The sequence below is a fragment of the Nicotiana sylvestris genome, chromosome 3, assembly GCF_000393655.2.
Source record: "Nicotiana sylvestris chromosome 3, ASM39365v2, whole genome shotgun sequence".
Lineage (NCBI taxonomy): Eukaryota > Viridiplantae > Streptophyta > Magnoliopsida > Solanales > Solanaceae > Nicotiana > Nicotiana sylvestris.
This window is the reverse complement of record NC_091059.1, coordinates 113,870,204-113,885,468: the sequence shown is the minus strand read 5'-3', so window position 1 is coordinate 113,885,468 and position 15,265 is coordinate 113,870,204. Positions and strand designations below refer to the sequence as shown.

At 39.5% G+C, this 15,265-nt stretch overlaps 1 protein-coding gene across 1 annotated transcript; it reads left to right on the top strand.

Moving 5' to 3' along the window:
* Positions 1–10,856: 10,856 nt before the first annotated feature.
* On the top strand, positions 10,857–11,273 carry LOC138887858 (uncharacterized). The gene is made up of 2 exons (XM_070169649.1): positions 10,857–10,948; positions 11,036–11,273. Exons 1-2 carry the CDS (start codon positions 10,857–10,859, stop codon positions 11,271–11,273), a joined length of 330 nt encoding a protein of 109 aa, XP_070025750.1.
* The last annotated feature ends 3,992 nt before the right edge of the window (positions 11,274–15,265 follow it).

Genomic DNA, 15,265 nt, shown 5'->3' with positions numbered 1-15,265 from the left:
ATGTGGGTTGCCTACGTATCTCACATCCGGTGAGAATCAAACTTACGTAGTTCGTAATAATAAAACTATTTTTAAAAGAAACACAAAATTTCCTTCTTTTGTTTTTTCAAAATTTTGAAAGAATTTCAAAATATTTTGGAAATTGTTTTTTGTTCGAAAAATAGCCAATTTTCTTTCTCGGTCCTCACCTTGATTTTCCTTTTCTAACTTTTCCTATAAGCTGGTCAACATGCAAATGCGAAACAAATGAATGCACAAGTAAGATGCATCAGGATGGTCTTTTCATTTCGGGGTACACCTGTCCTAGACAGACCCAACCCTTGTGTTGAGTCTCCGAAGTCAAATGCACATGATGCAAACAAACGTTCCTACTAGGGATCCAGCATGAAGCTGAGTTATTCTAAGTGTAAAACCTGGGGTATACTGTTCTAGACCTGGCTTACCCAAGCGGACAGCTTGAGCCGAAGTAGGGGCAACGTACCGGGAGCACGAAAGTCTACCCGTCCTAGTCACTTGGCCCAACTTCGTTCTATTTGGTATGACTTCTAACAGAAAGGAGATCCACGTGCACGTGTGCACCATAAATTTAGAAGACTCAGAAAGAAGAAGGGTTTCGCAATAGTTTATATATACAGTTTAGATAATATCAAAGCGGTAAAAAGCAAAATTTCGCGCAATACTTGCACAAACATATGAACAAAACTAGATAAAAAAAAATAAAGCCAAATATAACAATTATTCTAAGCTCAAATTCTTGAACCTTGAACCAGAGATTCTGGGTTCGTCCCCAGCAGAGTCGCCAGAGTTGTCACACCTCCTTATTCCTACACCCGAAGGTATATAAGGGAGTTTTTCTAATTAAAGTGACATTGTTCGAAATGGGATTATTTAATTATTTCAGAGTCGCCACCTGGGATAATTTATGGTGTCCCAAGTCACCGGTTAAAATCCCGAATTGAGGAAGTTGACTCTTATTTAATGGTCTACGAACACAGTAATCCGGGTAAGGAATTCTGTTAACCCGAGAGAAGGTGTTAGGCATTCCCGAGTTTCGTGGTTCTAGCACGGTCGCTTAGTGATTTATACTTGGCTAAAATTGCCTAATTACTTATTTTAAAACCTATGTGCATTTACCTTTTACCACTTTTAATCACTTGATTTGTTTGTAATTAAAGAATTGAGTTACGCGTACGTATACTCTTTTCTTTTGGCGCGTCAAAAAATCATGTCACGCAAACGTGTCCACAATTAATAACGCTTGGTTTATTTATATTAAGAAAGGTTTGGTTGAAGTTGCACGAACGCATCCCTTGAGTTTTGTTTTTAGAAATCGTAATTATTTCACGCGATCTCTCCACAACCACGACAGTATATTAAACGTGCCTAAAGAAAACTACGAACATTTGTTATTTTTATGTCTAAATGAATACGTGGGCTAGGTATGGTTAAATCGCTGGTGGCACGCCTCAATTTCTAAGGATAAACAAGATTAATTAAACGAGGGCCATGCAATTGAGATTTTTGTTCGACATGGCGTACCTCGATTTATTTTAACCAAAATTTTAAGAAATAACCCGTGAGGGACACAAATTATGATTCGTCTAATGTGGCTCGCCTCCAATTCATTTAATGAACTTAATTAATTACGAAAGAAAAGAAACCCCAGAAGTTCAACATATACTCAATGTTAAAACCCGAACTGAATTTGCTATTAACAACCAAACAAACGAGGGAATTGGGCTAGCGAGACTCAGCAGGCCCAAAATATGTTATTTTGATTTTTACAAGTCTCTTCAAACTCAAGCCCATGGGAGGAGTCTAGGCCTTAATGAAATCACGCCTATACTGGGATCGCGGATCGAACTCACGCAGGCACGACCAGCATTGAATTAAGGCCAATTTTTTACAACACATATTTTTGCTAAAATAAATTACAATTCAAGATAAACTACAATTAAAACCTGAATTAATCAGTATTAACACATTATATGTATTAGCTAGGAAAATTTATCCATTATTCAACACTATCATATTGAGAACCCAAAGCCTTATGCCTGACTACAAAGGACCCAAACTATTCTTTAACCCATGCTAAATTTGGCATTAACAACCCATCCTACTGATGATAAAACCAGATGCATTTTCACAATCAACCAAACATTACTTAATTTTAATACTGAACCACAGAGTTTCTAGCAACAATTCCAACGAGAAATTCATGTGATCAAACCTAAACATAAATGAAAGATGCAAGACTCGAACTATTAGCTCTAATAACAACAACACTCATTAAATCCCATTCATAACAGTCCTAACACACAAGTATTTGAGAAGGAGTTCATCTAATCTAGAATTAAAATAACAAAACCAGAGTTAAAGCATCTTCCTAAAATATACGGCATAAGTCATGACTGAATACAATAATGTCCAGGTAATCAAGCTAATTTAGACAAGAAAACACATGAACAAATCATTTAAAAACAGAGGCCATTTATTCACTATCTAAATCAACTACATAGCTTCCCTTTACATCTCATATGCTACTTCAAATGCTGAAGCATACCTGGAAATGAAGGTCAAAGGAGGTAGGATCAGCAGTAATGACAACAATAATCACCAGCAGCAACAAGAAGCCCAATCAAACAATATCTCATACAACTTTAAACCAAATTTGAAGACCAATTCTAAACCTTTCTCACTCAAGTGAGTTGAAATTGTTTCAGAAGTTTAAAAATAATTCTCAATCAGTGAAAACTTCAATGGAACAGTAGAATTGTCTTCCTGTGTGTGTATATTCGTCTATGCTTTAACCCGCAATTTTCAGAATTCTTAGAATTTAAATCTCTTTCTCCTAATAAATATCTTAAACTCTCTTTTTGTATCTATTTCTTATCTCCTCTCCTCTCCTCTCCGAATCTCTCTATCAATCCCCCCTTCTTTTTGTATTCCCCCTTCTTCTGATTTTCAGCTCCCTTAAATGGGCATTCCATTAGTGCATTTTCCACTACCAATTCAACTTTTCCTTTCTTTAATCATCCACTCAATTGTCCACTCAATTATCCACTCAATTATTTAATCCATTAGTGCAAATACTACCCTACTATCCACTAGAAACTTCTTAAGTAGGTAAAACTTGAATTACTTATATTAATCAGTTCTTATCAACATAATTAGACAAGAGGTTAATACCAAACTTATTGAACTAATCCTGACTATTCTGACTAAGTGATTAAACGAAATACGATTTCAAAGTCTACTGACATCCTAATTATACAAAACAAATCTATGAAACCAATCTTAAAGAAACAAATAGTGAACAAAATAATCTATACCAGAGTACTGATTGATTTTCAATTGAAATTGACCAGGAAAAGAAAAAGAGATGAGGAAGACGAACATCATAATAACACTAATGTAAATAAACGAAGACTAAGAAAGAACTCACCGGACAGGCTCGAACTTGGGTTTGGCTTTGATGCTGTGACACACCCCAAACTGATGCTAATCATTTGTTTTTTATCAAGAACAAATGAACAACATCGGTTTTGTAGTGAGTCGACCTTCTAATCACAAAAACTAGAGGCTTGGATCGATGCATGTCATCAGGCTCAACGGAAACTAATTTTGAACTTTTAGGTTCGAATCTTAGATTTAAAATTCGACGAGTTCCGGTCAAATTCGAAGAAAACCATTGATGGATTTGGTATGAGGGAGTCATGGGGGTTGTGTGGTGTTAATTTGGGGTCGATTGGGTAAGCTAGGGTTCAGAGATTTTGGGACCGGACAGCTTCGATTGAAGATTCAAGAAGTACTAGGGTGATTCGAGGGAAACTAACTACAGATTGGGGACAAGGGGACGTAGAGGGTCTTGGGGTGTTATTTTCAGGCGGATTGGAGCCGGCGCCGCCACCGGAAGGCGGTGAGGAATGGTGGCGGCTGGTCTCTAGGGTTTGGGTGAGGAAGATGAGAGGGGGGGTATGAGGGGGTGGGGTCTGTTTGGACAAATATATACTGGGGGTGATGTTAAATCCAGGCCGTTCGATCAAACGAGATCAACGGCTTGGATTATTTGATTGATTTGAACGGTGTCATTTGTTAGGGTTAGAGGCTGGATCGGGTTCAGGGGGAAACGGTTCAGGGTTGGGTTAAACGGTTAATGGGTTAAGTCCTGGCCGTTGGATGTGGGGAATGGACGGTTAAGATTGGTTGACACTGAAACGACGTCGTTTGAGTCGTCTTTGAGGTCTAAATTGAATGAACCGGGTATGGCATGGGTTTGGGCTGGTTTTGGATGGGTATTAGGTGTGTTTGATTTGGGCTTGGGGATTAAATTGAATTGGCCCAAGAATTCTTTTCCCTTTTCTTTTCTTCCTTTTTCTTTCAAAATTTGAAATTAAAATCCTAATTAAATTATAAAAGACCTAAATTAGCTTTAAAATATTAATTAACTTTAAATAATACCTATCACAAATAATTAAACACTAAATTAAAAGAAAATCACATAATTTGACCAAAATACAAACAATATGTTATTTTTGTGAATTTTCATTTTTGTAAAACACCTAATTATTAATTAATTCCAAAAATATAAAAATCAAATCTTAAATGCAAATGCTATATTTTTTTGTATTTTTAATGCATTAATAAAATTAAACATGCATACAAATATATGCAAACAAACAGAAAAATCGCAAAATATTTCCTAAAAATAACACATAATTAAAGAAAAGACCTAATTTTGGGAACTCTTTTGGAGTAATTCGTATGAGAATAAGGGAAGCAAAGGGATCGAGGGGCTGAACTATGAGGACCTTTGCATACAACATGATGTCAAATTGCCTGATATGTACAAACCTCCTAAGTTTGAAATGTTTGATGGTACGGGTGATCCAAGGGTCCATCTAGGGACCTATTGCAACAAGCTGGTTAGAGTAGGAAGAATGAAAGGATCCGCATGAAGTTGTTCATGAGGAGTTTGAAAGGAGATGCATTATCTTGGTACATCAGCCAAGATCCCAAGAAATGGTCAAGCTGGGTGAGCATGGCATCTGACTTTATGGACAGATTCAGATTTAATATAGAGAAAACACTATACATGTTCTATATCCAGAATTTGAAGAAGAAGTCCACGGAGACATTTTGCGAGTATGCTACTCGCTGGAGGTCCGAAGCTGCTAAGGTCAGACCCGCCTTAGAAGAGGAGAAAATGAACAAGTTCTTTGTCAAGGCTCAGGACCCGCAGTACTATGAATGGTTGATGATGATTGAGAACCACAAGTTCTCCAACAATATCAAATTAGGTGAAAGGATTGAAGAGGGTATTAAAAGTGGTATGGTCACAAATTTCGAAGCCTTGCAAGCTACGAATAAGGCTTTATAGTCCAGTGGTGTGTCCAAGAAAAGGGACGTGGGGACCATGATGGTTGCACAAAGGACCAAGTCTCCCCTCAAATACCAAACTTACCTAACACCTCCACTCACATACCAGCCAACCCCAAATTACCAAGCACCCTCACTCTCATGCCAAGCTTCGCTACCAACTTATCAATCATCTCCACCTCCTACATATCAACCTACTTCACCTAGATACTCCCCAACCCGCTCCTGTCTACCACACTTATTATTCTCAACCATCTCATTATCAATAACCCCCTGCACGACAAAACTTCCCTAGACCTCGATCTAATTTTGATTGCAGACCTCCAAAATAATATACTGCCATTGCTGAACCCATCGACTAGTTGTATGAGAAGCTCAAAGCTGCTGGTTATGTTACCCACATCCCTACTGCAACACCTGAGAATACTTCTCAACGGGTTAACCCAAACAAGTCCTGTGCGTACCACTAGGCATTAAAGGGCACACCATCGATGAATGCCGCTCTTTGAAAGACAAGATACAGTCTTTGATTGATAACAAGATCATTGTGGCAAAGGAACCCACTCCAAACGTCTAGAACAACCCTCTACCAAATCATAAGGGTGGAGGTATCCACATGATTGAAGTTGAAGATGACTGGGATCCCGAGGGATCAATCGGGTTGATCGCAGAAGGTGATGACCCAAAGAAATCGACAATTACTCTCAATCCTATCATAGTCTAGATCCAACCGTCTGAGGATGCTGAGGTGAATATGTCTATACCTCTTGAGTTTGAAGCAGCGCCACCCGCAAAGACACCGATACTAATTGAGGTTGAATTCGTGTCTTCGGCAAATGCACCCGCACCATTTGAGGTTGCAGTCTTGCCACCCAAGGCACATGTTCCATTTAAAGTGAGGATAGCCACGCCGATCCCCGTTGCGATGTCAACCATGCCATCCTTTTATACAAATGTTGTGCCCTGGGACTATACAGCCGAGGCGAGAAGGAAGGGCAAGGTCAGGACTGAAAAAACTATCGCAGCACAGGGTATGACAAGAACTGGTAGAGTTTATACCCCTAAACATTTAGCTGAATCAAGCAAGCACGCTTCCAATCGGCCACTCCTCATTGAGATAGGTCTGGATGACCTTTAGAGGAAAGTACAGGCCAAGGAGTATTCGGTCATCGACCAGTTGAACAAGATGCCAGCACAAATATCCATTCTCTCTTTGCTGCAAAATTCTGAGATGCACAAGAATGCTTTGGTAAAGGTGCTGAATAAAGCGTACGTACCAAATAACATCACTAGCAGGGAAATGGCTAATATCGTAGGACAAGTGTTGGAAAGCCATACGATCACCTTTCATGAGGACGAGCTACCACCTGAAGGGATGGGTCATAACAAAGCATTGCATATCACCGTGCAATGCGAAGATCATTCCATCACCAGAAAATTGATTGAGGGTCCAGTCTTAACATTTGTCCGCTAATAACGCTCAAGAAGTTAGGTAAAGGGCTGCATGAGATAAAGGATGGAGCAATCAATATGAAAGCTTTCGATGGTTCTCAGAGGTCCACCATTGGTGAGATTAGTCTATGCCTGTAGATGGGACCAACCTGGTTCGAGGTCAATTTCTAGGTACTAGATGTACCAGTGTCTTACAACTTGCTGCTGGGACGGCCATGGATCCATGCTGCTGGGGCCGTCGAGTCAGCGTTGCATCAGGCAATAAAGTTCGAATGGAATCACCAGGAAGTGATCATTCACGGCGATGGTAGCAACCCTATATACAGTCGCCAGACTATTCCGGCGATCGAGGGAAGAAGGAAGCTGGGTGGAGAAGCTTACCACCACATTGAATGGGTCAATGCTATCGACAAAGACAAATGGTGGGATAGCAAAATCGAAAGTATACTGAGTTAGAGTGGGTACGAGCCTGACAAAGGGCTCGGCAAGAACCTCCAAGGAATCTCTAAACTCGTGAAACTCAAGAAACATGGCACTACCTTCTGTTTGGGATATGAATACACCTGGGAAGAATTCAATAGTTGGTCGCCACCATGGCTCGTTCCTTACTACCCACTAGAGCAGCCAATACCGCATCTGGAGTAGACCTTCCAACAGGCCGACATTATTTATAGGTCAGATGAAGAAAAAGCACTTGCAGTAGTGAGGAACTTGTTTTTAAAGGACGGTGATATGAACTATTGCGTTATTCTCGAGGAGGAGGGGGGAATGCCCTTCCATACAAGTTGTGAGCAAAGGGGCACATATCAAGAATTGGACCATCAGGACAACCAAAGCCCAACGAGCCTCGAGGTAGCAAGGCTAAAACAAGCATCATTCACTGTTTTATTTACTAAATGATTTTCTTTTCGCACTTTTCAACTCCCGCAATAAGATCTTCGATGTTCAAAACAATAATTCAATTTATCAAAAGCATTTTTGATTTTTCTTATGAATCAATATTTATTGCTATTGTTTTCTCTCATTACTTTACCTATAAAACATTACTATTACTTGTCTTTATGAACCAATGATTGTGACATGCAATGAGACAACGCAACAAACGGACATTGATTTAGAGGAAGATGACATACCTGACAAGATTATCAAAGAAGTTGAGAATTTTGAGAACAGACCTAAGTCCAACCTGGACGAGATCGAAATTGTCAACCAGGGAGATTCAGAAAATGTCAAGGCTAGAGAAGGAAAAATACATAGAATTTATAAAGGAGTATGAGGACATATTTGCCTGGTCGTATGATGACATGACTGGTCTGAGTACGTCTATTGTGGCTCACAAATTTCCAACCAATCCAATGTGTCCACCGATAAAGCAAAAGCTCAAGAAGTTCAAGCCTGATACAAGCTTGAAAATCAAGAAAGAAGTCACCAAGCAGATAAATGCTAAGGTTCACAGGGTAGTAGAATACCCGATGTGGTTAGCCAACATTGTGCCAGTGCCAAAGAGGGATGGAAAAGTCAGAGTCTGTATCGACTACCGAGATCTCAACCGGGCTAGTCCGAAAGACGACTTCCCTTTGCCAAATAAACACATCCTGATTGATAATTGCTCCAAGCATGAGTTACAGTTATTTGTAGATTGCTTCGTTGGTTATCATCAGATCTGGATGGATGAGGAAGATGCTGAGAAAACGGCTTTCATTCCACCGTGGGGAGTGTATTGTTATAAGATGATGTCATTCGGCCTGAAGAATGCAGGGGCCACCTATATGAGGGCCGTGACTACCATCTTCCATGATATGATACACAAGGAGATCGAGGTATATGTGGATGATGTTATTATCAAGTCCAAGAAGGCCACTGACCACATAGAAGATCTGAAGAAGTTCTTCAATAGACTATGAAAATACAACCTGAAATTAAACCCTGCGAAGTGTGCATTTGGGGTTCCTGTTGGGAAATTGCTTGGGTTTATTGTGATCCGCCGAGGAATAGAACTAGATCCATCGATGGTCAAAGCCATTCAAGAATTACCACCGCCAAGGAAAAAAAAAGATGTGATGAGTTTCTTGGGAAGGCTTAACTACATCAGTCGATTCATAGCACAATCTACAGTTATCAGTGAGTCGATCGTCAAAATGTTAAAGAAGTACGCCGCCACTAAATGGACCAATGATTGACAAAAGGTCTTCGACAAAATCAAGGAATACCTATCAACACCACTAGTCTTAGTCCCGCCTGAGCCAGGTAGACCCTTATTACTCCACCTTGTAGTGTTAGATGGAGCTTTCGGCTGCGTTCTGGGGCAGCACGATGAAACATAAAGGAAGGACCAAGCCATTTATTATCTCAGCAAGAAGTTCACCCCGTACGAGGCCCGGTATTCTCTATTGGAACGCACCTGTTGCTTTGACTTGGGTAGCGCAAAAGCTGAGACATTACTTTTGTGCCTATACTACATATCTCATATCGAGAATGGATCTCTTGAAGTATATCTTTCAGAAGCCCATGCCCACTAGCAAGCTATCCAAGTGGCAAATCCTATTGAGTGAGTTCGACATTGTTTACGTAACTCAGAAAGCGGTCAAGGGACAGGCAATGGTAGACCACCTTGTTGAAAACCCCGTGGATGGAGAATACGAACCCCTGAAAACGTATTTTCCTGATGAAGAGAAATCATTCATAGGAGAAGACATTGCGGAATCCTATGACGGTTGGAGAATGTTCTTCGATGGAGCAGCGAACTTCAAAGGAGTTGGCATTGGAGTAGTCCTAATATCAAAAACTGGTCAGCATTATCCGGTGTCTGCCAAACTCAAGTTCCCCTGCACCAACAATATGGCCGAGTATGAAGCCTGCATCTTAGGACTCAAAATGGCCACTGACATGAACGTTCAAGAGCTGCTAGTGATTGGAGATTCAGACTTACTTATACATCAGGTACGATGAGAATGGGCAACCAATAATTCCAAGATACTCCCATATCTGCACCACGTACATGAATTGAGAAAGAGGTTCACGAAGATGGAATTCCAACATGTTCCTAGAATCCAGAATGAGTTCGTCGATGCATTGGCTACTCTATCATCTATGATACAGCATCCAAACAAGAATTTCATTGATCCCATTTCGGTGAAAATCCATAATCAACTAGCTTATTGTGCCCATGTTGAAGAAGAAGCAAACGGAAAGCCTTGGTTTCATGATATCAAGGAATATTTGGCAAAAAGAGAATACCCAGAGCTTGCAAATCCTACTCAAAAACGCACACTTCGGAGATTGTCCAACAACTTCTTTCACGGTGGAGGAATACTGTATAAAAGGAATCCTGATTTAGGATAATTAAGATGTGTCGATGCAAAGAAAGCATCCAAGCTACTAGAGGAAATTTATGCTGGGACCTGCAGTCCACATATAAACGGTTTTGTCTTAGCAAAGAAGATACTCCAGGCCGGTTACTTTTGGATAACTATGGAAATGGACTATATCCAGTATGTCCGAAAATGCCACCGTTATCAGATACATGTAGACATTATAAAGGTATCTCTAAATGAGCTTAACGCAACAAGCTCACCATGGTCGTTCGCCACCTGGGGAATGGACGTTATTGGACCAATCGAGCATGCCGCTTCTAACGGACACAGGTTCATCCTAGTAGCCATCGATTGTTTCACCAAATGGGTCGAAGCAGCATCTTACAAAGTAGTGACTAAGAAATTCGTGGCAGACTTTGTCCACAACCGCATTGTTTGTCGATTCGGAATTCTAGAGTCAATCATTACTATTAATGGCTCCAACCTCAACAGCGACTTGATGAAAGCTATGTGCAAAACTTTCAAAATTAAACACAAGAATTCCACAGCCTACAGACCTTAGATGAATGGAGCTGTAGAAGCTGCCAATAAGAATATCAAGAAGATATTGAGGAAAATGATAGAGAAGCATAGACAGTGGCACGAGAAGTTATCATTTTCTCTATTTGGGTATCGCACCACAGCCCGCACATAAATCGGGCAACCCCCTATATGCTGGTTTACGGTACAGAGGCTGTCATTCCTGCTGAGGTAGAAATTCCTTCCCTAAGGTTCATACAAGAAGTTGAGCTTGGCGACGCAGAGTGAGTAAAAAGTCGTTATGAGCAACTAGACCTTATAGACAGAAAGAGAATGAATGCAGTCTGTCATGGTCAACTATATCAAAACAGAATGTCCAAAGCCTTCAACAAAAGAGTCAAGCCAAGAGAGTTCACACCGGGGCAGCTAGTGTTGAAGAAAAATTTTCTACATCAAGATGAAGCCAAAGGAAAGTTCTCTCCCAACTGGCAGGGTCCATACATGGTTCACCGGGTTTTGACAGGAAGAGCCCTCATACTTGCAGAAATGAACGGAGAAGTGTGGCCAAAGCCAATCAACTCAGATGCAGTCAGGCGTTATTATGTGTAATCTTTATGCTTTCCTTATATAATGTAAATTGAACTACGCCTGACCTGATTCCTGTTTAAGAGGGACCTATGGGTTCAGTCACAATTCAATAAAATTTCATTTCCCCCACAATTGGAAACTAGGGTAGAATTATAAGGATGACCCTCAAAATTCCAAAGTAATTTCAGCCTATCGCCGCACGAGCAACAGTTAGAAATGTCAACCCATCAAACTAGGGCAGAATTTTGAGGAGGACCTTCAAAATTCCATAGCAGGAGAGGTTGCAATGTCCTGAACTACGTCACCGTCGTCGTGTCATCTAAAAGCTATTTTTAGTTATACATTTATGTCATACTTTTACCAAATCATGCATGTCTATTATTGAAACAACTTTCTTTAGCAATGCTACCCCAATGATACAGATGGTATCACCAGATCAAAGTCGAACGAGTCAAGCAAAGCCAGCGGGGATACGAACTAACCTCTCCCTTACAAAACTCATGATTTTTCTTTGGATGCAGGCACTAGGATTGCGAAATCCTTAAACACACTGTACGCCTAGGGGACAAACATTGTTCAAAAATACGATTCTCAGAACCGTTGCACTTGCCAACATTTGCTATCAGCACACACAAGTAATGCTCCGTAGTCATAATGCTCCCAGTAATCACAATGCCTCAATCTGCTATCAGCTAAGAAAACTCTACTGTCATTTGTTAATTTATTTCTTGCATAAGGCTACCATTCTGCCTTACGAGACTAAATGATCTCCATCTGCATTTGCATTGCATAAGGCTACTATTCTGCCTTCCAATTTGCATAAGACTACTATTCTGCCTTCCGAGACTAAACGCTGTCTCCATCTGTATTTGCATTGCATAAGGCTACTATTCTATCTTCCAATTTGCATAAGGCTACTATTCTTCCTTCTGAGACTAAACGATGTCTCCATCTGTATTTGTATTGCATAAGGCTACTATTCTGCCTTCCAATTTGCATAAGGCCACCATTCTGCCTTTTGAGACTAAGCACTCTCTCCATCTGCATTCTTGCATAAGGCTACTATTTTGCCTTCCGAGTTAAGCTCTACCTCCATCTGCATTTGCATCTTTGCATAAGGCTACTTTTCTGCCTTTCGAGGCTAAGCTCTGCCTCCAATTTTCTTCGAAACTAAGCTCTATCTCAGGCACTATTTATCTCACTTTTCTTACGGGCTAAGCTCTGCCCTTCAATTCGCAAGACTGAGCTCTGTCTTGACCGCATCATACTACTGCATCCTTCATGGGCTGAAATATCGCCAACTCGTCCAAAGGCGTTATCATTCGGAGACACCATCTTCATCGCCCGAGAACACCATGTCATGGCCTGAGGATCTCTTTCAATCTTTTGCATATCATTATTCAAAGGTGTCATGGTTCGGAGGCACCATTTTTATAGCCCGAGAACATCATTTCATGGCCTGCGAATCCTGCATTAAAAAACCCAATGCCCAGGACACCATAGTCTGAGGACGTCATTCCTAACCGTCCAAAGACAACATTCATGGTCCGACGGGAATTTGCATCATGTTTAAATTATGCAATATATGCTTGTATCTTTTATTTGTAGGTAATCCGGCAAGCAACGATCATCCCGGCAGAAGCGGTCCTGCTCCAGTTCTCCTAACCATTCTCGTAAGTCATTTGTTCACCCAACCCCATACATTGCGTCTGTTCTTGTAAAACTTCATTGATATACTTCGCCGATGACTCCTGAACTACATACGGCCTGATTCTTATAAAACCAGGGATATGTAGGCAACTCAAAAACCAGGGTGCAACCTAAATCTCTTCAAACCGTTTCGCTCGGTCAAAATTGACCATCATATCTTTATCTGATAACTCTTTCATCCTTCCAGGGTAAAGAGGTACAACTATTGATACTCAATTTTTCCTTAAACTATTTTTAAATTTGCATATATACCTTCAAAATCACTTTTTATAGCAATTGGTATTTTTCCATAATTTTCCATATTATTATCATTTTTTTTCTAATTTATTCAGTACTTTATATCCAATAATTATTCATAATTATATTACAAGTAATTTCAAAGTATTTCTTAGCTCAATATATCATTTTTAATCCTATTAGGATTTAATTATTTCACAAATTAGCCAATTTGGCATTGTTTGGCTATAATTATAACAATTTTGCAATTATAGACTAATTGTACATTTTATGCTATTTTAATTCAATAATTAGTAATTTTATATTTTAAATATTAGTTAATTACCTCAATTTCACCTATTTATATTTAATTTCATTTTATCTAATTATTAGCTATTTTTATTAATTATTTATCTAATTTTGATGGGATTTAACAATTAGCCATTCTTATTTAAATTATAGCCTAACTAAACCTGGTCCAAATTAAATAACCCACCAGACCCCAAGCCTAATACCCTATCCTACCCGGCCCAATCCCCATTCCATCTGAGTCGTTGATTATTTTGAATCAACGGTCCACATCAACCCCTTCCTAATTTAACCCCCTAATGACTACCCTCGTCTCTCATTCCCCCTCCCCCACCCCTATCATTCTCTCTCAAATGGTCTCTCTATCACTGGTTCTCTCTAGAACCTTCTCTTCTCCCCTCCTCTCCGATGGACCCTATCCACCTTCTCCGGCCACTTCCCTCGCCGGAAACCATGGCCTCTCATCATCTCCTAGTCTCTGCTTCACCCTACGCCGGTTTGACACTACCCTGATGTCCTCAGTTGAACTTGGAGCGGTTCAACTCCTACCCATGGTCCTTCATACCATTTTCCAACCACCTCCGGCCATTCGAGTAAGATCTATGACTTTTCTGGCTAAAACCGGTAATATTTTAAGGTTTTCTCATCTTCTCTGGGTTCTCTGAAACCGTAACTCTTAAGATTTTTCGATTTCTTTTAAATCTGTCTTAGATTTGTGTATATTATGAGCTTTTCATTGTTTTCCTCAAAAGTTTTTTTCGATTTTTCTTAAGTAACTCTTTATCTTCAACTAGGGTTTTAACCCCTTTTTCAAAAAAAAATGCTTTTCTTCTGATGTTTTTTGTGTTAATCTACGACTCTCAATGTATTTAAATGTTTGTTTGAGCCTTCTCCTTTATTCAAGTTATTCTGTTGAAAACCCTAATGTTTTCTTAAGCTTCTGAGTTCGGCTTGGGTGCTATGTTCAATTAATCTGTATATTTCTTATGAACGTTCTGTGAATTCCTGATTTATATGGTTTTTACCCTATGTGTGCTTGTTAGAGTTGCTGATTTTTGTCTATTATGAGTTTAATCTGTTTATTCTTATGAGCTTATGCTAATTTCTCCTAAATTGGTACTGTTTTCTATTTGTGGGTCTTCGAATCCCTATGATTGGTTCTTCATCGATCTTGCATGATATTCCCTACTGATTCTTGAGATATCCCTTTAATTAAGGCTGGTTTCCTGTTTATCCTTGCCTATAGCATGTTACTCCGCTCATGTAGGATATTTTCATTTGATAAATATTGATTCCCTGTAATTAGAACCTCACTCGAGGATCTCCTAACTGATTTTCGGAATTTCAAATATCTCTTGCCTTATTTCTCTGGCTAATTCCGCTGTCAAACTAATTTGCATATATTTTCCTTAAATAGAATTCTGAACTTGACCTTAATTGCATGATCTATACCTATATTAGACTTGTACTACTTCCTTATTGTGTTATAAACAGCTTTACTTGATTCCTTTCCTTATTCTGCCACTGTTTCTTACCATTTGAGTATGATTCCTTTATTAAAGGGAGTCTGTATACTAAATTGATTCTAATTAACGTTTATTTCTATAATTACAGCAGAATTATTATTTTTACCTTATTCATCTGCCCTCTTTCAAACTATATATACTTTATTCATTCATTAGCATAAGACACGAAAAAATCTGTTCAACTCTCTCTCTCTCTCAACTAAAATTCTCTATTCTCTCTTCTGTGCTACTTGCTACTATTCTAAGCTAGCC

Excerpts from the sequence above, each read along its gene's own strand:
- LOC138887858 (XM_070169649.1), top strand. The coding sequence starts at position 10,857 with ATGCTGGTTTACGGTACAGAGGCTGTCATTCCTGCTGAGGTAGAAATT. Across the intron at positions 10,949-11,035 it reads GTTGAGCTTGGCGACGCAGA|AATGTCCAAAGCCTTCAACA; the intron begins GTGAGTAAAAAG and ends ATATCAAAACAG.